Here is a 24,227-nt window from a genome sequence, read left to right on the forward strand (position 1 = left end):
CCTATGAAAATATACGGTTGGAGTTCAAAGCGACACATTAGCCAGTAGCAGCCGGCGAAGGCGACTGTGGGCTGGGCTATCGCGCTAGCAGGGTTTCCTGAGCTAACACTTAGTGTCAGGTCAGCAGCGTCATAGGTTCAGTTTGTTTGGAGTCAGCACGGAGGCGCTATGGGGGTGAGGTAACCGGCCGGGCTGCTGCTCCTATCGCGCCTGACACGGACTCTTTATAGAGCGTGCTGAAGGGGAAGCACTCAGCGCCCTCGCTGCCCCCCGCCCGGCAGCACAGATCAGCGGAGGGGGCCACGCCGAGTGCACGGGGGGGAGGAGGGAAATACAGCGAGAAGGATCTCGGGGGGAGAATGGAGGACAAGAAAGAGGAGGGCGAGGCGGAGATCCAGGAGCACGGACCCGAGCATTGGTTCACCAAGTGGGAGCGTCAGTGCCTGGCCGAGGCCGAGCAGGAGGAGCCGGCCGAGGAGGAGGCCGAGCAGAGTCAGCAGAAACTCTGGCACCTCTTCCAGAACTCGGCGACTGCCGTGGCTCAGCTTTACAAAGGTCAGTAGCGGGGGCTGTGGGTAACAGGGCGAGGCCGAGCCCTGGGAGGGCTCCTCGGAGGCTGGAACACGGAGATCCGCAGCCCCCACCTCACCCAGCAACACAGACGGGGAAAACAAAATGGCGGAGGGCGATACACCCAGCGAATAAACAGCGCTATACCGGAGCGTTCCCCGCAGCGCCTCCCTCTAACGCCCTATTGTGCTGTGTGTCACCCTCAGCCTGTGTGAGGGGCGGGTCCCTGCTGCGTGCATGGCTCCGGGCGGTTGACAGCTGGGCTACCCCCCCTGCTCACTCCCTGCCCAGTCGTCCCTCACCCGCTGCCATCCTCACTCCCCGCTGCAGCGATCGGGTACGGGGCTGTTCCCTCACACAAAATGGCGTTACACCTCTCTATTGTGAGTAACGCGGCCCCGTCCTTCCCCCTGCCTGTAACCGGCCTTTATCACACCCTTCCCTGCTGACCGATCGGCCCCGGCTACTGCCGTGTCTACCTAGCCCGGCCCCGCGACTCCGGGTATTCGCCCTCTTACAGGAGCCAAAAAAGGAATGACCCGGATTATCAAAATGGCGAAGCTAAACATGGCCGCGGTGCATAGACTATAGCTGTTTGTGTTTACATGTGGCTCATTCTGGTTTCTCTTGCAGATCGTGTGTGTCAGCAGCAGGGACTGTCACTGTGGGTCCCCTTCCAAAACGCTGCAACAGCTGTCACCAATATATATAGAGGTACTGATTCATGTATCTTATCATATGTGAGAGTTGTTCTATAGGGGCACAGCTACATGTATTGTGTGTGTATATACATAGAGAGCTGTTCTATAGGGGGACAGCTTCATAATATATAACTTGTTTTTATTTGGGAGTTCTATAGGGGCACAGCTACATGTATTGTGTGTGTGTGTGTATATACATAGAGAGCTGTTCTATAGGGGGACAGCTTCATAATATATCTTGTATTTATTTGGGAGCTGTTCTATAGGGGCACAGCTACATGTATTGTGTGTGTGTATACATATATGTATAGAGAGAGGAAGCTGATCTATACTGGGACAGCTTTATAATATATAACTTGTATTTATTTGGGAGCTGTTCTATAGGGGCACAGCTACATGTAGTGTGTGTGTGTACACACATATATAGAGAGGAAGCTGTTCTATAGGGGCTTAGCTTTATAATATATAACTGGTATTTGTGGGAGCTGTTCTATAGGGGCACATCTACATGTATTTTGTATGTGTCTAATTTATTATTCTATAGGGGCCCAGCTTTTTATAATGTGTATTTGTGCGTGGGAGCAGTTCTGTAGTGACCCTGCTTGTTTGTTCTTATGGGGAGCTGTTCACATTTATTAGTGCATTGGCTTGTCATTTATTGTACACATTTGTGTCACTTGGTATACATTGTATCACTTGGCTGCAACTTGTAGATACAAGCTGTCAGTGGGGCGGTTCTTATGACTGCAATGTGCAGTTAGTATTAATTTACTAGGTCATATATTCAGCATTTAACAGTTTAGTGGTCTGTTGTGGGGACCATGAAAATTAATGATGCTGCTTTCTAATTTGTAATGAAACTTGTACTTCTATGTTAGCAAATACCCAGATAGTGTTTCGATTATTTTACTATATATAGTTATATTTTTGTTACACTTTGATTTCATTGTTGTTTTTGCTGGGTAGACAACTATCTATCGCTCTGGAGTGTGCATACACATACAATAGACTAATCCCTCTCACGCTGAAAGATTGGAATGGCAGGTGTTTGTTAGAGACACCTGCTGTTCAGGGAGTGGCTAAATTACCCCCATGTCCCTAGTGCGCCTTGGATGGCTAATTGTGCTACAGCATTAGAGTGCTGAAAATGTACTGGTTACTACATACAAAGGCTTGAAACGGTTGGGAGAACTAATTAGTGCTCTTGACACACAACAAATGTTGGCTGAAATGAATAAAAGGCAAGTACCCATATGTATTTTGAAAATGTTTTACGTTGTTGGTCCAGAAACAAATATGGATCAGTTTTGTTTTTTTTCGCTATTTGCAGTGTACATAACTTGTGCTTAGAATGAAATGTCAGGGCTGGAAAGATCCCTATGGATGTGGAGCAATTTCGGGGTGCCCGTCATTGATTGTAAATTTTTATTTATTTTTTCTGCTTTCTGCAATTCTATTAGGTGCTACTTACTGCCTCGAGTAAATGCAGCTACATGACATGCTTATTCTAATTCCGGACCCTAAGTGGACTATCTTATTGGGCGCCCGACGGACCAATTCAATTGTTGCTCCGTTCGGGTACGTGAGCATGCCCGACGGCACTGGTTTTAGCTGCGCAAAGTGGCTAAACCTATCTAAAGTACTGCATTGGGAAAATGTCGACTTTTAGCACATTTCTGCTTGCCACCTTAGGAGGTGGTGAGCAGAAATGTCTGTCGACTGCTATGCATGCCTGAACAGGCAACAATTTAATTGCTCTGTCTGGCACCCATTTTTATTAAGGCGACCGATAAAAGAATTGAATCGTTCCCTTAGATTTTTGGCCTCAGCCCTGGGCTGCATACAAAAATCCAGAATTGATCCCTATGTGTAAATGCCACAAAGTACATTAATGGGCAGATTCAATTGAAACGTTGGGCTGCTCATTTATCTGCCAGTTATGGTAGTCTTATGGCGCGTATCGACACCACGAGAAAAATGTGTGATTTGAAGAATTACAACATCATTATCGTTTAATCGCTCATTAATATTACAGTAATTATGCCGGCAACGGCAAGCGATGCGTGCGCTCCCGCTGGTTGTTGGCATTTGTCATCGCCTCAACATGCAGGCCAATCTGATGAGATTGTCAGGTTGTGCATGCTTTGGGAAGAGGAAGAGTGTCTGCATTGTACGACATATCTATTCTCCGGCGGTGACCGGGTCACCGCACATTTCTTCACCCGCGGGACACTGCGACCCGCAGGTGAAGACAGTTCCTGCAGGATGTTAAGGAAGGGTGCTTTTTGCCCTCCTTCTGGAGGGCAGGGCGCTTTTTGCCTTCCAGAAAGAGGGCAGGGCGCCGCGCCCCGCTAAAACAGCCTAGCGGGAACGCTACCAATATATGGTCTTCTCTAGAAAGGGAAGGATATGAAGGACTTTTAAGGGTTTTGAATGTGGAGAGCCTGCCATGTCGCCCTTGCATAGTAAGATTATTGTATCTGCTATCTGGATGTAACTGTTTTACTGTCAGGGCTTACCCCTTATATGTTGTTTTGGGCCCCCTCTGCGTAGGGAATTCCTGATCTGCATTCTAATGCTTCTGAGTGTGAAGAGCTTTCCTTTAGTTATATGGACTAATATTTATAGTGCCACTGCTTAGGGAGCTCTGCTTTTCTGCAGTATTATGAAAATAGATGAATGCCTATTTCAGTAGTATTGACTGACCATGGAAAAGTGCAGTAGGGCTAGGTTTGTTATAGTAGTTTATTGGGCTGGACAACCTGACTGCACCAACTGTGTCCAACTTGGTACTAGGTTCCTGATTAAAGGTGCCCACACACATACCGATGTCCTCACGATACGATTTTATGGCCAATTTCCTCATGAACTTTCACATGAGCTCCCTTGCCGTCGTGATCACGATTTGGAGTTAAAAATGTCCAATCTGACTAAAGATCCATCTTGCAGCCAATGCATTGTATCCCAGATTGGCTAATCTGCCCTACAGCACGGCAGATCAGAAGATGCGATGTACGAAGAGCGGGGATGCGCATCGGCATCGTGCTCGTGAGTATAAACTCACGATTTGTTCTTTTTTTACCCGATTCGTCGAAATCGGCCAAATCGTGTAAAATGTCGCTATGTGTGTGGGCACCTTTAAGACCTGCTCGCAAGCGGGTCGATGTTTGCCTCCAGCACATGTGCTGCGTCGGCGTGCGCGAGCCCCAGCGAGCGCCTGAAGCTCAGTCGCTCCTGGCTCACTACAAGACAGGGCGGCTGTCGATGTTGTTTGACAGCTTGCCCCGTTTTGTAGGGGGGGGTGGTTGAGCAAACGCAGGTGTTCCCAAAGGTACGCCTGGCGTTTGTGGGCGGCCATACTGACATCACTAGTGATGTCAGTAGTGTACTTCCTGCTCTATTAGAGCAGGAAGTCCACTCGGGCTTGCGACAGCTGAGACCCTACCACAGGGTCTCTCCGCAAGCCCGATGGCCGCAATAATCGTGACCATCTCCAGGCCGCTCGCAAACCACCACTTAGCAAGCGGCCTGAAGAAAATTTTTTTTATCAATATTCCCTGCCCTGATTCAGAACGAGCGGTTCTGAATCAGGCCCTAGATCTTCTCCAAATGAACTGAAATAGGAAGATGAGAATAAAACTCAAATCCTAATCTTATTTTGTTTTTTTTAGTAAAAAGAAAAGTAATTAGGGGTTTATTCAATTTGGATGCGAAAAATCGGAATCAGTGATAAATTATCACCGATGACGTCATTTTCGCATGTTTCAATTATCCCCGTATTAAATTTCGAAGACTTTTCGCAGGTTCGAAAAGTCTTTGAAAAAAAACGGGGATAACTTTTCACCATGTTTTACATGACGAAAAAAAGTGCAGAATTAGGGGTGCAGGCTTAAAAAAAAAAAATAGCCTGCACCCCTGGGAATGTCATTTAAAAATAAACTGTCAAAAAAAGTAAAAAATAAAATAAAAATTTGGGGTGCAAAAAAGTATAAACAGTGTTTAAAAATAGGGAAATAGCTTCAGTGGTATTCTTCAAATATGCGCAGTTGTTTTCTAGAATAGGCTATTAGTGGCCGGGTGCATTTTTGTAGAATTTAAAAAAAAAAATGACTTTAGGGAATTAAAAATATGCTAGCACCCATTTTCATGTACCCCAAATTTGATGGGACCACTTAAAGAAAAAAAACGAAATAAATAAGTGCTCTTCTGCGTCACTTCTTCAATGTCGGGGGGGAAAAACACCTGTCGCGGCTATTTAAAAACCTGACTTTCTTTTGCAGGCAAAAACGTGTGTACCCATAGTTATTCCCCATGTCTGGACATCTTTAGGGGGGGTCCTACAATTATTTCCCGAAAATTCCCTTTTTTTTTTTCCGTAGATCCCAATTCGCCGGGTCTCATTTTCGCTGACTTTAAATTGAATACGGGGATAAAGCAGGCATGCGCCCGATACTTTATCCCAGGAAAAGCTCCGATGTGGAGCGAGAAGTCCAGCACGGACTTTTCGCTCCCAAATTGAATACGGGCCTAAGTAGTTTAAAAAGGGTTTCCTTTTTAACTAGGTTTATCACAAGTTATTTTCAATTGGGCATATTTTTAGTACCGAACAGTAAAGATTCAGAGGACAGCTGTGCTGTTAGTTTCTATGCTGACATGCAACTTTTTCAAATGGTTTAGGTTTCAAATTTAAAGGGAAATAACTACTGGTTAACTTTAAAGCAAGGAGGAATATATGTGTTTATACAAGGACACATCTATTGAAAGCTCATTTAAATCTTGCTTTTAAGGTTGCTTTGAGTAGTATTAATGTAGTAAGTCATTTTTTTTTCTTTTACTGTTAATTGTTGTATTACGTTCTACATATGGAGCTGCAGCTGTCATCCATTCAGTTTTGTACTTTCTCTTAATGGCTTGCTAGTTAGCAGATGGTGTTGTCTAAATAACTGACCGATGTGTTAAGCTGGCCACACATGTAAAGATTATCTGTCAAACCAGCCAACTAGTTGATTGGTTGGAATGAAAACCTGGTAAGGTATGAAAGCAAATGACAATCAGCAATTAGCTCCCAGACGCCGAAAAATGGACAAAAACTGTTTGTTAAAGGTTTGATCTAAACAATTTGTTCAAACTTTTCTTAACTACCATTTTCCTCTGTTTTCTGGCATTTAGGAGCAAATTGCTGATTAGTTACTCCCATACGTTACCAGATTTTCATTCCAGCCAATCAACTACTTGGCTGTTTGGACAGAAAATCTTTAGCTGTGTGGCCATCTTTAGGGTCTTGTGCAGACTGGACTAACTATCAATGGTTTCAAAACTAATTCTGAGACTCTGTACTTCCTATTTTATCTGACAATTTAGAGGACACTCCTTTTATATTTAAATGCATAAGGCAAGCTGATTTTTCTTTTTTTTTTTTTTTTAAATTTGTGTGAACCTTTTTGTTTACAATCTTAGCAGAGGTTATTGGAGGTTTCTTTATTTAAGGTGTGTACTGTAGGTACTGCTATGTGGCGGTTATTTTGTTTTCCCACCCACCCTAGCTATCCTTACAACAAGTAAATTATGTCTGTGCATTATACATGCAGTCGCCACATATGGTGCTTTAAACCTAAACAGACAATCCTAAAATCGCTGACCAAATGTTTAAAAAAAATATTTGGACAAATTAGAGCACATGCCCAATTTTGGCATTCTATTATTGGGGACAATTTAATTGAACGCGATGTGAATAGCGCTGGGAAGGAGTTTCTGGAGTTATTCAATTTTTCCCTGGCGCAGTCAGCATTTGCCGGTTAGCACGCCTTAAGCCAGGTGCTTAGGCATGCTAACCTGCGTTTTCTGACGTACAGATGTGTCCACATACATCTATCCTCTGCGCTACACAAAGCGGGGGGCTCCGTGTTACTTGTGATAGCTTTTTGTGCCACATTTTACCTTCAAATGTGTCTTATTTGCGCAGCGATGCAGATAGGTCGCACAAGCAGCTTCTGCCAATTAAAATGATATGCAGCATATAGTGTTCACTCTAGCTCAGGCAGTAGGCAGGGGGCCGAAGCTAGAAAGGGCACGTCAGCGTCCGCTCCCGAAAAGGGGGCGTGGCCATTGGAAAGGGGGTGTTTCTATAAGACTCGTCTCCTTTACATCACTCTTGGGGGTTTGCCCGGCACTTAAGGACACGCCGGGCAGCACCCAAGCGTTGCTGAAAGGAATAATAGCTCCCGTGTGAATGCGCCCGTCTATTCACCGGCGGGAACGCTAAGCATGCCTAAGTTTTGTGTGCGACTGCGGGTGTATCTGCATGCGAAATGTTACGTTAAAGTATCAGCGGCTGCGTCACTGTAGAGTAGCCTTTCGCATGCGGATGCAACCACACACAGAATATATCTGCATGCAAAATGTTACGTTACACAGTGATCGCGCTAAGCGAAGAAAAAATTGTGGAGCAGTGATAGGAAGCAGCTGGTGCTGTACTGGGGGGAATGGAGTGGGCAAAGGTAGATGGAAGCTAGGGCAGTACTGGGGGCAAGGAGGGGGCTAAGGCAAGGCAATGCTGGGGGAAGGGAGGGAGCAAGGGGAGAGAGTAGTACTGTGTGACTGAAGCAGAAAGAAGAGTGCTGTGCAAACAGCTACTGAGCTTCCTACCATAGGTCTCTTCAACAATCTTCTCAGCGTGGGGAATTGCGTGGTGCTGCTGCTGTTGTGGGCCCAGGGGTGTGTTACCCGGACTTCCTCTGGTCGCCTTGCTGTGCTCTGCTCCCCGCTCTCACCTGCTCTGAGTCCGCTGCTGTGGGCCCGGGACTGTGTGGCCCGAACTTTCTGTGGTCACCATGCTGGGCTCTGTTCCCAGCTCTCACCTGCTCGGAGTTCAGCCTGGGAGCGGGGCTAGAGGCGCTGCCTTGCTGCTGCTGCTGCTCCCGTGGAGTGGGCGGGTCCAGGACAGGGTGGTGTGCCGGCCGATGTCCGTGGCTAGAGATTGGGTGAGGGCTGGAGCGGAGGGAACTAGGGGGCAAGGAGGTGATGCCCGTGGTGGCTATTGGTTGCGGAGACGCCACTGGCAATTGGCTGCTGCAGCGCTGCACATAGTGGGTCCTGCAGGACCCGCTTAGTTCTTAAAATGTTGTCCCCATGTGCCTGTAGCGTGTAAAAATGCGCTATAGAGCGTATATTGCAGTCCTTGGTTACAGTATAAGCGGCTGTGTCACTGTAGAGTAGCGTTTCGCTTGCAGATACACCCGCAGTCGCACACAGAATATAGGCATGCCGCCTATCATTTTATCAGCAGAAGCTGTTTGCAAATAAGATGCATTTGAAGGTAAAAACTCACATGAATATATGCTCTTGCCTACAGAGTCATGCCACTGCATGGCACGACTAGAAGGGCTGTTTAACGTGCTAGGAGTCTAGATGTATGAGGACACGGCTGTTAGCGCCAGGCTAACTGAAAAACTGGTCAGGAGGGTGCGAGAAGAAATCCCTTAGTCGGGCTAACAGTGCGGTCAATTGAATAGCTCTGGGAGCCCCTTCCCGCCACTATTCTCATTGCACTCAATTGAATTGCCCCACCCTCCCCCATTGAATTAAATACATGTTAATAGTGCTTGTCCAATGTTTGAATCAAATCACAATGTGATGTGTTGCACAGTCAGTATTTACTCTTGGTAAGATGCATCTTGAAATTCCTCATGACAAAGATTTATTCATCTGTAACACTTATTGTTAAATACTAATTAAGCATCTTATTCATGCATCAGATGTGTTCGTAATTTTGCAAGAGCCTTTTCGGCATTCCAGGCTCCTGTATCTTTGAGCCAAGCTTCACTGAAAAGATTCTGGATGTATAAATATTCATTCTAACCTCTCCTCACCCGGGCACAGGTTGTGTGCCAATTAACTTGGGAGTAGACAGGAGTGTTCTGCTGAAGATGTTTTGAAAATAAGTCTTAATAGGTTGAACAAGATTCTGATTTTGTATTTCTACATATAAATATTAGAAGAACATTTCATAGGAACTTCTAAAACATACAGGTTTCTGTTGTAATTGGTCCTACAGTATGTCACGGCATTCTTTGACAACTTGATGTGGATATTTTAGTAATGGTGTCTGAATCTTGTTGAATGTTTTTCTTAGTAGTTGGACTCTACTGTTTTTACATAGCAGGGTGAGTCATGTTACAGAAATTGAAAGTCATGGGACAAGCCTATCCAGGCACTGAGCCATTAAGTTGACTAGGATTATAAAATACAGAACAGGCAGGTTTAGTTAAAAATTTGTAACCTCCATTACAATTTCCTAAAGAGAACCACTTCCAGACAAGCTATCGCCGTATTGAAAAGGTTTTGGAATCTTAATGTATGTGCTTTTGCTATTCTAATATAACATGCCATTTCATTCCTGAATGACCTTTCACGACAGAAGTGATCTTTTGAAATGACCCAGTCTTTTCTGGAAGCTTTGCAACCACAAAGACTGAAATGGTGAGCATGCTAACTATGCACTGGTACACACTGAGTAAGTTAAGGAACAACCAGCCATGACCTGAAATAACTGAAGATGAGCATGACTAACATGAAGCATAGGACAGATGGATTTCAGGAAGTTTGGGGAAGGTTAGTGCCTACAGAAGTTCAGGCAGGGAAAAAAAAAACTTAATGTAAACTGCTGATTGAAATTGGGTAGCTTTCCTTGGCTGATGCATTTTAATTGGGTGCATGGTCTTTCTTGTGAAGTGGAAGCAAAGCCGTATTATGGAAACTTGTCTCCATGTGGGCCCTCTTCCTTCTTTATGCATTTCAAAGTTCATGTGAAATTATGGGCAAGTTTAGTTAGTCGCAAGGTTCAGCTGCACATTTCTATTGCAATAGTTAAAACATTGCTTATGTGTCCTCTTGCCTCTATTGGACGAAAACAAAAATTACGTTTTTATTACTACCTTAATATCTTGAGTGTCCATTGTCTGCTGGAAACTGGTTAATTGCATCTGTCCCATAAAGTATGTACAGATGTTAGTGAAAATTAATGATAACTTGCTCTACCTTTACATTGCAGAAAGTGTGGATGCACATCAGCGGAGCTTTGATCTAGGACTACAGATTGGTTATCAGCGACGCAATAAGGATGTTTTGGCCTGGGTAAAAAAGCGTCGAAGAACTATTCGCAGAGAGGATTTGATCAGCTTTCTATGTGGCAAAATTCCCCCTCCAAGAAACTCACGTGCACCCCCAAGACTAACTGTTGTATCCCCCAACCGAGCTTCTCCATCAGAAACTGGCTCATCTGTAGAGACTGATTTGCAGCCCTTCCGAGAAGCGATAGCTCTACATGGTAACGCTCAACTTTAAGTTAATATCCCTCTACTAACTAAATCATTGATACATGCTATTCTTAACACTATTGTTTAAATAAGTGTGCTCTTTTCTAACCAATATCAAGGTCTTCGCTTTATTTTTATTTTCATTTTAAACTTCCTTCTTAAAATCATTATTTTAGTGTGATGTTGGGTGAAACATACATTGAGATGTGCCCCCCTTTTATGGTCAATTATTTTATGTTCTGACAAAGGACATGATGTCCTGCCTGCTGCAGCTTTAGGTGCCTGCTGCACTAGTGCTGTGCACAGAGCTGCTGTATAGTGGCAATCTGAAGCTGCTGTGGGCAGAACTGATATGAATGTGTTGCTGTTCATTTTCTATTTATTTCCTATGAGTGTGTGCCTAGCAATTTCAGTATCTCTATCAATAAAAGTGATTTTGCAGAAGTGATCTGTTGATAAGCTGCTGAAAACACCTGGTAAGTGACTTATTTACCACCCCTCCTACCCAGCCCTCCAAAAATACCTGCCATGTGTACCTATTGGGGTCAACTTTGAAAAATAGTTTTCCTTAAAAAAATTATCTGGACTAGAATAAATACAAGTGGTTCTAGTTACCCGTAGAATTGGGATATCATAACTTCGTTAAGTATGTCTAGTCAACCCCTGCTGACCTCTTGCACATTGTGCTCCAATATAATGTTGAACAATATTGTCTTGTGAGAATAAAGTTACATCAACTCTCAATTGTGTGAACAGGCAAGGTGGACCAGCTCGTCCTTTCTCGTGTTGAACCACACTGCAAACTTCGTGGTGCTAGTGTAGATAGTCTCATACCTTCACATGTGTAGCAAATAACAATGGGCACAATTCAACGCGAATTGAATAGTGTCGGGAAGGAGCTCCCGGAGCTATTCAATTCAGGGTGCTGTTCTGTCGGCGGATGCCGGTCCTTGCACCTTAAACATGGTGTTTAATCGTGAGCACCGTCATTCTCCGACTAAACTGCATGGCGCAATGCTGTTCCCGCGGCGCTATGGGCAGAAAACAGCATCACGTCTGTAGTTTTGTTGGATTTCTGCTCGCACCCCAGGAGGGATGCGAGAAGAAATACTTAGTCGCACTCATCAGCGCGCTGAATTTACTAGGTCCGGAAGCTCCTTCCTGGCGCTATTCATTTCGTGTTGAATTGAATCGTCCCCAATGTACATTCGCAATGGTAATTTTCAGGATGCATCATCTTTCACAGAATGTATTTAAAGTTTTATGTTTTATTTAAATACCATTCTTATTCATAATACATAAGTGTGTCCTCCAAAAAGGCTAGATACTATAAAACTATACCAATTCATTCTTCTATTGCTCCAAACTCATAGGTAGCTGTTATCTTTGGATATGTACATTGTTTAATTTCTTGATATATTGATTTGATTTTTTTCTTTATAAATTAGTTTCTTTGCAATGCATTCCATATACACTTGTTGATAGCATTTGAATGCCTACAAAAGCAAAATGTTTAGTACTGCGAATTATGCCATCCTTTAATATTGATGACTATAGCGAATGTGTACAAGCTGTGGGTTGGGTATGGTTTACTGTCCCAGAACAATGGCACTGACAAGTCCCAATTTTGACAATTTTCATGAGAGTTGCTTTAATCTATTCACTGGGAAATGCTGACATACCTATAGACTTGACATTTGGCATATTGCATACAGTATTACAGGACTAACAAAATAGTTGTGCACATACAATGATACATATGTGAATTAAGGTTCACATATAGTAATTGACAAGAGTTTCAGGTCTTCTGTTTCTGTGTAGTAGCAAATCTTATCAATGTGTTCTTTCCTGGCCATGTCTCTATTGTAAAACCTAAGGTCAGATATGTGAATATTGTTCCTATTTTCTTTACAGTGTTTTTTTTTTATATAGTGAATCTGGCTTCAATGACAAATGAGCGAACCTTTTTTTATATAGGTCCTGTTAGAGCTTACTGTACATACACTTTGAAAAGATTATGATATAAACAGTGACTGCCTATCTACTTCAGAGATCAAAATCAGTTTTGTGGAAAACTTCCAACTTTCCCACTACACTGAAATGAAAATGTTTAAATTAACCAATGACTTAGAATGACAATTTGTGTAATAATCATTTGCTACCATGATCTGCATGATTAATGTTCCAACCAGCCGCTAGTTGAAGTAAAGCTGGCCATACCTTGGGCCTGATTCAGAGTTGCACGCTTATACACAGCCACTGCGACTCTGTAAACAGCAGCTATGTAATTCTATGCTAATACTGCAGGAGGCGTCTTATGTAAATAACTTCCCCTGTCAGATTGTGATCCGCAGCTGCATCTGAAGATGCAGCATCGGATCACTGTGCATGACCATCGGTCATTTGGGTTGGGTGCAAGATGCCGGCGCTCAGGATCCCGGCAGACAGAATCCCAAAAGAGTTAGGATAATGACTGACAGGTGTGTGTAGTCTGTATTCTAAATTCCTTTCCTGCCAACCTAAACCTAGTCCTCCCTAGTAACCCCACTGCTTACCTTCGGGATGCTTGCGCCATTCTGACTGGTGTCAGGATTCCGGTACCGGCATACCGATCGCTGAGATTCGGGATGGGACGGTGGTTTCACGTAGTTGAAGCCAGTGAATCTGCATACAAGGATGCAGCCACTGGCTTCAGCATGCCCATAAAATAGGACAGTCTCAGCTCCCAAACTGCTGTACCCTGTCAATCGGTCTGTGGCATCCAGGCACTGCGAAATCTTTCAGAAGGAGATCTGTACATGCAGAGTACAGCTCTCTGAACATCGAAGTTGTATGTAGCCATCGGATTTGTGTACAAATCTGAATCGGCCCCATTACGTGATTAAAGTTCCAACTGGCCACTGCTTGTACGGATAACGTGTAATCTGTTGCTAGCTTTATGCCAGTAGCAGTACACGCAGTGAATATCGAAAGAGAAAAATCTTTGATTTTGGCATGTCAATAATTTGTAATTATTGTACCATTTTAGAGTGTTGCATGTTTCATGTTAATATGTCTGACTTGTGGTTATAATACACATAGGCTGCCATGTATGTAACTGGGAAGCAGAATTCTGTTGAACATTGCTAAATTATCAAATATCTTCACATAGTTACCAAATGTCTAGCAATTAGAAACAGTTATACTTTAAAAGCAGTGGCTTAAAACTTTTTACTACAGCCTTGTATGAAGCATCCTTTATTACCTATAAAACAGTTGTCCTGAGTTGAGCTTCCTTTTCTGTACTTTCCTGTAAGTGCCCATTCGCACTGCTCTGTGTTTGCAGTTCATGAAAGATTTGTGTTTCATGTTTGGCTGCATGCTCTTATTACAATCTGTTTAACAATTTACTTTTCTTCTTCGGGGTCCATAGGATCCACAAGGATAACCATGATGGTGTAGGTGTTTGGAGCTAACCAAGCACCAAACAGTTAAAACTTTAGCTCCCAGGATGCCCTGGTCCTCCTCCACTATACACCCGTCCCAAGCCAGACAGACAGTTTGATGCCGGCAGGAGCCCAGTAGCACTTTCAGATTTATCCTCCCCGGATGGATGTATTTACCCACTCGGTTCAGAATATGGCTCAAAAGTCTGCCGCCTTTCAGCAAATGTTACAGGCGGACAGACCGTTAGGCGGCCTGTATCATCCTCAGTCCACAGAACTTTCGGTTTCTGACGCATCATCTGAGAAGGCAGATTATGTACATGTCTCTCCCCTCGGGCGAGGAGGACAGTCATTCGACAGTGTATGTCCTTTCTCTAGTGCGGGTGGTTAAATTGATCCTGAACATAGAGGATTCTGAACCGGCCCCTAAGCCTAAAACCCCAGTGTTTAAACGTCAAAAGGTGGTCAGCTCATGGGGGAAGCATGGACAAATAATACTCCTGGCAAACCATAAAGAAAGACAAGCGTGTTTTTTTTTTTTTTTTTTTTAACCCTCTCCCACCTGGCGAGTGTACGAAGTGGGAAGTACCCCGCCCGCCCTCCCCCCTAATCCCCCCCCCCCCCATCATCCCCTCTACCATTGATTCTCACGTGGCACACATGTAAAGATTTTCTGTCCAACCATCCAACTAGTTGATTGGTTGGAATGAAAATCTGGTAAGGTATGAAAGCAAATGATAATCGGCTATTTGCTCCCAAACGCCGGAAAATGGACAAACATTTAACAAACTTGTCTGACGACCATTGTCATCTGTTTTCTGGCATTTAGGAGCAAATTGCTGATAATCATTTACTCCCATATGCAGTGTTCTCCCCAGAATTTATTTCCAGCCGGGTGGCATCCAAAAGTAGCCGGGTGGGGGGCCTTTGCAATTATGCGCGCGCCTGGAAAAGGGGTATCTCCCTTACTAATCCAGCCTGACAGGTCTCTGGCTGCTTCCCCACTGACTCTGTCAAAAGTGCCCATTATACAGTACCCCCTGTAGTTTTCACTTTTATGCATTGCTCCCTGTAATTTATATTTGCGCTTATGCATTTCACCCTAGCTGAAGTAGTGCCCCCTGGCTGGCCCCTTATGCAGTGCCCCCAGACTGTCCTGGCCCCAGCCCAGCACTTAACTTTACTTGCTGGCCGCTCGCCGCTGCCTCATGCTGACTGGATCTAACTAGATCCAGCAGGCGCATGAGGCAGGCTCCTCACGTCGCGGGTGACGTCATGAAGTCACCCGCGCAGTGCATCAATGGGAACGCTGGCCTCTGAAGCGATCGGAGGCTTCTTTAGCCTCCGGTTACTTCAGAGGCCAGTGTTCCACAGCGGGGGTCGGCGGGGAAAAATGCCGGGCAGCAGGCTGTTTCTGCCGGGCGATGCGCCTGCAGAAAACAGTCTCGGGAGAACACTGCATATGTTACCAGATTTTCATTCCAACCAATCACTTAGTTGGATGGTTGGACAGAAAAGCTTTAGGTGTGTACCCAGCCTTATGGTGCATACACACGGTCAGATTTTTCTTGAGATCTGAACGATAACTATTTTAAAAATCGTTCATATCTGAAGGAAATTTTGATGTGTGCAACGATGAACGATGTGCAGTCAGTTTTGGATGATTTCCATTCATTTTAATAGTCAAAAATCGTTTGCGAATCGTTCATATGACACATCTGACTGTGTGTGTATGCACCATTACTCAGAAGCTCTATGCTGCCTATACCTTCCGCATTCTCCCTTGGACTCCACGGATAGAAAACTGGAAATGTGTGTAAAGTCAGTTTACTCGCTTTCTGGCGCTATTACTCGGCCGGCTATAGCCGTGGCCTGCGTAGCTAAGGCTATCGAAGGATGCGCATGAAGACAGCCTGCCTTCACACGCTAACAGGGAGTAACTGGCCCACATCTCCCATATCCGGGAAGTGGCCTCTTATTTGGGAGAAGCTGCATTGGATACTGCACTGATACTGTAGTTGCCCGCCTGGGTTCTTTCGCTACGATCCTGGAAAGCAGACATGGAATCCAAGTAGACCCTCGAATCCCTACCCTTCTCTGGAGACAAAATCGTGGCTACTGTGGCAGTTAAAATTAGCTTTTTTGCAGTCGGAAGCTTCCCCTAAGACTATATACCTTCCTCTTCCTTTTCGGTCCTTTCGCCCCCAAGGTAAAGCAAAAGGACTGTCCTTTTCCAGGCAGCCTAGTTCACACAAGACCACCAAGCCTCGATCCAAGCAGCCTTGGTCAGCCAGACGTACAGCCTCCAAGTCTGACGACAAACCCTTTGCCTGATGGGGCGGGGCCTCATCCTGGGGGATCCCAGGGTCGGAGGCAGACTTCGGTTTGCCGACTCCTGGCGTCAAACAACGGACGCCTGAGTCCGAGTAGTGGTCTTGCATGGGTACGCCCTCACCTTCCTGAGGCATCCTCCCCAGCAAATTTTTGTACAGGTCCTTCATCAGACCCCATCAAGACCCTGGCCCTCCAAGAAGCCATTCACTCCCTGCTGCGTTCAGGTGTGATAATACCAGTTCCTTCGGCTCATCGAGGAACTGGTTTTCATTCCACTTTTTTTTTTGGTTCAGAAGCTAAACAGGTCTCATCGACCTATTCTGAATCTAAAATCCCTCCCGCATGGAAACTATGATCGTCCTGGCATTAGTACCTGGGGATTTTATGGCTTCTCTGGACATTCAGGATGCATACCTGCATGTACCTGTTACTCCAACCCATCAACGGTTCCTATGGTTTGCTATCCTGCAGCAACATTACCAGTTTTGGGCCCTGCCCTTTGGTTTGTCAATGGCTCCTCAGTTCTTTACCAAAATAATGGCAGTTATGGCGGCCCACCTCAGGTGTCGGAGTCAGAATCCTGCCATACCTAGACGACCTCTTAATTTTGGCAGCTTCACCTGCTGTTTTACAACTCCATCTCCAGCTGACCATTGCCTTCCTGCAAGCACACTGCTGACTTGACAATTGGAGAAAGTCCTCCCTCTTTCTGACACAGCGGATGGTACATTTGGGTGCAATCCTGGATTCTCAAGCACAAAGTATCTTTCTGCCAGTGCGGCACTACACTTGCACAAGTTGCTATGCATTCAAAGGGTATCCATTCACTCAGCAATGCAGGTTCTGGAGTCCATAGTATCCTCCTTTGATATGGTGGAGTACGCCCAGTTCCACTCCAGGCCCCTTTAAACAACTGATTCTCTCCAGGTAGAATGGGCAGTATCATCTGATCCGGTCCCAGACTATCCTCCTCCCTCTGGAGATTCTGCTTTCCCTCTCATGATGGCTGCAGACGTCCCATCTGAACAAGGGTCGCACCTTCTGGATTCCAGATTGGGAGCTCCTCCATTATGGATGCCAGCCTTCTCGGATGCGGCGTGGTGACCGGTCATCATATCTTTCAGGGACGATAGACAACCCACAAAATTCGCCTGCCCATAAACATCCTGGAGCTTCAAGCAGTGTACAGAGCGCTCACTTTGGCATTGAGACCTTATCAGAGACAGGCCAGTCCAAGTCCAGTTCCGACAATGCGACCGCAGTAGCCTACCTCAACCATCAGGGAGGCACTCAGTCAGGCAGCCATGCGTAGCACACATCCTGGTCTGGGGCAAACTTCATATCTCAGCAGTGTTCATCCCCGGAGTCCTCAACTGGGAAGCGGACATACACGCCGCAGAGTGGGCTCTCCACCCGGATGTCTTTCAACTCCTGGCGGACAATGGGGCCTACCAGACATACTGATGGCTCCAGCCGGGCCCAGGCGCCACTGGTTTACCGACCTACGAAGTGTCTCCATAGACACTCCTTTTCCACTTCCTCTATGGCCGGATCTGTTAGCGCAGGACCCTTGTCTGTAGCCGGACCTACCTTGTCTGTCTTTTGACGTTGTGGCTCTTGAGTCATCCCTCTTAAGAGCCAAGGGTTTCTCTCTGATCCAGATGATGCTCAGGGCACGTAAGCCTTCCTCAGCCCGCATCTATGAGTTTGGCACTCTTACTTTCAATGGTGCTCCCCAGAGGCCATGACCCTAAGGTTTTTAGGTTTCTGCGCTGTCAGTCTGGTTCCAGCGAAGGATCGCTCCCCTGCCTGATGTTTGAGCCTTCCTTCAGGGTATTTTCCACTTTCAGCCTCCCTTTTGTCCCTCCGGTGGCCCTGTGGGATTTGTCCTTTGTTCTCCGGGCTCTACAGGCTCCTCTATTGAGTCCAGAGGTTCAAATGGACCTTAAGTGGCTGACTATGACGACACTCTTCCTCCTTGCTATCTCCTCTGCCCGCAGGGTTTCTGACTTGGGAGCACACTCCTGTCGCTCCCCCTTTTTGATCTTTCATCCGGACAGAGCTGTCCTCCGTACCTGGGCTGGTTACCTCCCTAAAGTGGTATCCCGGTTCCATTTGAATGAAGAGATTGTGGTTACGGCCTTCCAGTCCCCAGACCTCTCTGCAAGTAAAGCCTCCCTGGATGTGGTTCATGCTCTTTGGATCTAAGTGGATCATAGAAACTCCTTTTAGGAAATCTGATTCTTTTTTGTGTTGTATGGCTTTTACAAACTAGTCTGGCCAGCTAACAGACTGACTCCTGGCTCGATGGCTCTGCGTGACAATCTCTCAAGCTTACACGCAAGCTAATCTTCCTGTTCCAAACACTGTTACAGCACATTTTACTCAGTCTGTGGAACCCTCGTGGGCGGTTCAACATGGCGCTTCTGCTGAACAATTGTGCAGGGCTGCCATGTGGTCTTCCATCCACACCTTCCTCAGGTTCTACACCTTTGACACCTTTACTGCTCAGGAGTGTCCCCACCCTTAGGGGAAACTGCTTTAGGGCATCCCCATGGCTATCCCTGTGGATCCCCCTATGGACCCTGAAGAAAGTAAGAGTTATGGAAGACTTACCTTTTTTGTTAACTTTTTTTTTTTTTCTTCCCTTCGAAGTCCATAGGATCCACAGGACGCCCACCCTGATGCATCTGGCTTCAATATTTTTTTTTTTTTTTCCCCTCTTGGTCACTGATTCCCTCATCTTCTGTGGGTGTTTCTTGTGTACTGTTCTTCCTTCTCCTCTCTCCTGCTCTTGCCTTGGGCTTGTTCACAAAAACTGTCTTTGGCTGGAGACAGGGTATAGTGGAGGAGGACCGGGGCATCCTGGGAGCTAAAGCTTTAACTGGTGCCCGGTTAGCTCCAACCACCTACACCCCATGGTTATCCCTGTGGAGCCTATGGACCTCAAAGAAAAAAAATGAATAAAGGTAAGTCTACCGTAATTCATTTTTTTTTCTGCTGACCGATCTCTTCAAAATTTACTGGAGCATTTTCTGACGGTGCTCTGTGCTTTGAGACATGCAAGAGAAATGTGCTCTTTCAAATTAACTTCTCCACATAAGTCACCTAGTTCTCTGCAATTTCTATAATTTGATTTATCGAATCTTGTGAGCTAAAGAAGAAACTTTTTTTTTTTTTTTTCCTTATCTGGTCTCTGAATTTGCTCTGACACCTACATTTGGGGAGTCTGAACTGTTTTCAGTTTCATCAATTTTTTTTTAAACGTTTTCATTGTAGAATGAGTGACTGCAGATTGTTTAGAAGTGGCCTATGTAGCCACATTTCCAGATTGTAGACCAATGTTACTTCTGTTGGATAATATCTAATTATTATTTAACCCTGACCTTTTGTATAAAGGTGGAAGGACTTCATCTTTATCACATAGTGCACTTGATTAGTTGCCCTTGAATCAGATTTTGGGTATGGAATCTGTAAAGTTATGTCCACCTCAGTACATTTATCAAGTGTAGAACTTTGTGATGATGGTCTTTATGTGAAAACAGAAAACAGACATGGAATGGTCTATCAAAGTAGTATCTGAGTTTTTATTTGTGGTTTTGTAATATATACACACTTTTGTATTTAACTATGGGAAATGTGTACTTCGCTGAGTAGTGAGGTTTGTGTATATTAAAAGGATCACTCTTAGGGGGTGATTCAATTAGCACCACAGGGATGTAGCTCTGTGGTGCTAATTGAATTAACTGCTTCACATCTGGCATTTACCCGGGAGGTGCACTTAACGGTGACTAATGCCTCAGGCTTAATCGCCATAAACTGCATGTCCTTGTTTAAGTACCGTGCACGATGCAGTTACTGCACTTGGCAAGCCCACGACAAGCCCCAAGGCACTAGTTAACAGATTTCTGCCTGCACCCTCAGGAGGGTGTGAGCAGTAATCTGCTGGTTGTGGGTTTACTGTTGGAGTAAAAGAATAGCTCTGAGCACTTAACCAGGGATCTACATCCATGCAGTGCTAATTGAATCTCTTCTAGAAAGCAGTATAGCATTTGGATGTGGGGTCCTTTAAAAGTGATAAATGCTTGTTTTTAAATTGGGTCGCATCATATTAAGGATTTTCTCAGAAACTGAGTCAGTTCAATCGACTAAAAATCTGTTATTCCAGAGGGGATGTTCTTTGATTATGTATTCGGGGCAAACACATACATGGAGAGCATTATGGTTGATCAGGGTAATTTTGGGAAAATTACATTTAATTGATTTTCCTGTGACTAGTGTTGTAGATGGCAATACATCTTTGCTTTCTACCATTCAAAATGCTGGGAAGCCCTCCTTCTTGGCATGAATGCTTGTAAAGCAGCAGCTGGCCATACACCGCGCTTTAGAGGTTTGAAGTTCATTAAGATTATGTAGAAGAATCTGGTTGTGCAGTTAAGCAATCCAGAATTTAGGTTGTCAGATGTACATTGCAATAAGCAAATCTTGTTTTATTTGCAGGTCTGAGTGGAGCAATGGCTGGTATAAGTGTCCGCTCAAGTACTCCGGGCTCACCCACTCATGTTAGTGCCAGTTCTAGCCGTAGGAGAAATGGACTCCATGATGTCGATTTGAACACTTTCATATCAGAAGAAATGGCACTCCACTTGGACAATGGTGGCACTAGAAAGCGTACCTCAGCCCAGTGTGGCGATGTCATTACAGACTCACCAACCCACAAACGCAACCGAATGATCTAAATCTGCAAAAAAAAAAAATTAAACATCCACTTGATCCTCAACGTACTTTCTGAAAGGAACCATGAGGGCCATCTTTCCTCTTCACTGTTAAAGACAAGCGAATTCAATAATGATTGCGTTGATATGCTATTAAAGGAAGTTCTAGGCATTACAGTAGATGCGTCTTTTAATTATGACTTTCTTTAAACTGTACACCTAGCAAAGGACATCGGATATTGTGTAGTATTTGGCAAGATCATCATAGGTTAACATCTATCCATTAAATGCAAAAGTGAAAGTGACCTTACTTGTATTTGCAAATGGGTAAAGGTGTGTGGGTTTTTTGTTTTTGTTTTTTTTACCCCCCCCTTGTTTTGTTTTTTCCCCACTGCAGAGTTATATTTGCTTCACCTATATTGCCATTTTGAATATAACTAAAACCCAACTTGGCGCTCATTTATTCTCTAGGCTTCTATCTTTGTTTTCATGCACCTGGTTACTAGTGTGCAGATGCCCAATTTTTCTTTTTTTTTCTTTATTACAAAATTGATTCTTGTGATTTCTTTACAAAGGTGCTATGATGATCATGCGATTAATACTTAACAATGACTTAATATAAGGATCTTTATTGGATTCACTTTGTATGTTTTAGTGCTCTGAAATACCAATATGAAAACTTCTCCCAAATGACTCTCCATAGGCTTTTAAATTGTCAGTTTAAGCACATGTATGCACTTATTTACATGCTGGTTGTATCCTTGTAAGGTAAATGTAAACTGTATAAGCCACGCTAAACTCTAAATTACCCCTTGAAATTTCTGTAACTTTTATTGTATCTCCTTTCAGTTCCATAGTATATATTTATTTGCAGTTTAATACCATGTATAGTCCTTATTCCATATATTTTTATTTTGGAAGTGCTTTTCTCTCCCAATTCAGGCTTCTCTAAAACCTATGTAAAAGGACAATTTAGTCATCACAATAAGATTGTGCTTCATTTATTCCTGTATGGAAGATGGATAAAATGACTATAATCTTAACACTGGTGTTTATTCTAAAGTTGCGCCTCTGTGGCATGCCATATTACACAGTTTAAGTGCTTGTTGTGAAGTCATTATTTGCCCTAGACTGCAAACAGTTTGTCATCTGGTCCATTTTCATTGGAATGATTTACCGATTTTTAAAGTTATTTATTTGTTCAATATTTTTTTTTAAGATTTTCCAGTTAGAACTTTCAAATAGCATTTAGAAAAATAATTACCCATTTGAAACATCTTGATCTTTAGAGATTTTACCCTTTAGCTACTTCTTAAGTTTACTGATCAGTGGCAACTATCCGTTCTTCACTGAGCGAAGATTCTGTGATTATTTGTGGTGTAGCTCATTGTATGCCTCAAGTAGGGAAAGGGCTACTGGAAATTGTTTGTTTCTAATAATAATTTGGTGCACAGTTTAAACAGACATTGAATTTATTCCTGGCCACTTGAGAAATATCCAGCTTTGTATAACCTGTTGATATTTTGATCTCTAACTTTTGTATTTCTGGGAATGTTAAAATTTAGAATCTTGTAACCAATGATATGGAATCATTTGGCCTTAATCTGCTATTTTCAGACTCCATTTGTTTTGTCACCAGAACTCATCCGTGACATTGTGTTAACTGAAATTTCATTTTTATGGCAATAAAGGCACTCCTGCAAATAGTGGTGAAATGGCCTAATGGTTTGGGTTCTAAGATAGTGGGGTAAAACAAAATCAAACAAAACTGGAGTGCCTTATTTGTGTACCTGTACTGTGACATTTCAAGAGCTAATGTGCATATGTTTTCATTAGTAACAATTGCATGCAAGTCTAATGCTGCTTAAACTTATATTCAAATTTATTGGTGGCGTTCAACTGCATTAGGACCAATCATGGCTCTTGGAAGAAACTGAGCAGCATCCTTCATTTTTGAAGCACATTTTTCTGAAACATCTCGTATGTCCTATTTTTCTATGGTGTGTTGCGTATGTAACCAAACAATGAAAAATACTTCCTAACAAGTTGGACGTCAATACGCAAATGTTTTTGCCTGGAGGTCATGTGGCCACACACGGTGTCACCAGTGTGCATTATGGCAAGGCTGTTTTAAATGGAGCTTACAGTGTTTTGTTTTATATGGATTATAAATATTAGACACTTTACTTGCCATGTCTACTCTTAATCTGAAGGAACTAATGTTGTAATAGGTGAGTTGTAATAATCTTGTGACAAGTGTTCACTTATTTATCAAGTTTAGCTGCCAAAAGGAGAGTATAAAGAGATAATTTGTGCTCATATGTCTGTGATTATCATTTTGTATTTGCACTTTTCTGCTGCTTCAAGATCTCGTACAAGGTTGGTCCACATTTGAGTCTTACAATATATAGTCTAAACATGTCTCAGAGGATGACAAAGGAACCATTAATGTTTCCGTATGAGAGTGGGAAATAGTTTCTAGGAATATGCCTGGTACATATAGTAAAGCTGTCCATAATATGGTACATGAGCAATGTAAAAAAAAAGGCTGGTTCTCTTAGCATTTTAAAGTAACTAATCCCGTTTTTACTGCAGCCTGTCTTTAATTAAAAATAAAACAGAATGTTAACATCACTGTTACCGATCATTTTATGCAATATTTTGAATGGTCTTTAATTTGAAATGATTTCTTACACAGACACTAATGTCTAAAGTTTTTCTGCCTAGTGTTTTACGTGGTTTTCCTGTCGTTACTTTGTCAAATCCAAAATCATATGCTGTAATAAAGTATGTGCCATGGGTTAGTCAGTATTCATAATGAGGAGGAAATTCTCATATAGCATCCCCACAAGTGCTGTCCTGTAGTCCTATTATATAGCTGAAAACTTGATCCCCTTAAAATTATTACATTAACATTTAATATTTGAAAGGTTTTTTACACTTAATTGTGATTTGCTCACATGATTCCATGTGTGCTATCCATAAATGGGGCACTTGAGTGCGCAATTATGTAACTTCTACGGGACCAAAACAAAGTTACATGATAGACCAATGTAAATCTGCTCTACCAACTAGGAAAATATTTTGTTAAGGTACTCTTTCCCCCTAGTCAAACATCACAGCAGTGGCCACAATTATGGATGGAGGTAATTACATCTTGTGATTTGT

General features: G+C 43.6%; 1 protein-coding gene across 1 annotated transcript; it reads left to right on the plus strand.

The window, feature by feature from the left end:
• The first annotated feature begins 68 nt into the window (after window positions 1-68).
• HAPSTR1 (HUWE1 associated protein modifying stress responses) lies at window positions 69-23,693 on the plus strand. The gene is made up of 4 exons (XM_088466763.1): window positions 69-555; window positions 1,204-1,284; window positions 10,321-10,596; window positions 20,845-23,693. Exons 1-4 carry the CDS (start codon window positions 360-362, stop codon window positions 21,081-21,083), a joined length of 792 nt encoding a protein of 263 aa, XP_088322889.1. The 5' UTR covers window positions 69-359; the 3' UTR covers window positions 21,084-23,693.
• Window positions 23,694-24,227: the final 534 nt, after the last annotated feature.

Source organism: Taudactylus pleione, unplaced genomic scaffold (genome assembly GCF_031769625.1).
Source record: "Taudactylus pleione unplaced genomic scaffold, aTauple2 ptg000066l, whole genome shotgun sequence".
Taxonomy (NCBI): Eukaryota; Metazoa; Chordata; class Amphibia; order Anura; family Myobatrachidae; genus Taudactylus; species Taudactylus pleione.

Bases quoted from the DNA above. Each gene is read 5' to 3' on its own strand.
- HAPSTR1 (XM_088466763.1), top strand. From the start codon at position 360: ATGGAGGACAAGAAAGAGGAGGGCGAGGCGGAGATCCAGGAGCACGGA. The intron at 556-1,203 runs GTCAGTAGCGGG...TTTCTCTTGCAG, and splicing joins CGTGGCTCAGCTTTACAAAG to ATCGTGTGTGTCAGCAGCAG. The intron at 1,285-10,320 runs GTACTGATTCAT...TTTACATTGCAG, and splicing joins TGTCACCAATATATATAGAG to AAAGTGTGGATGCACATCAG.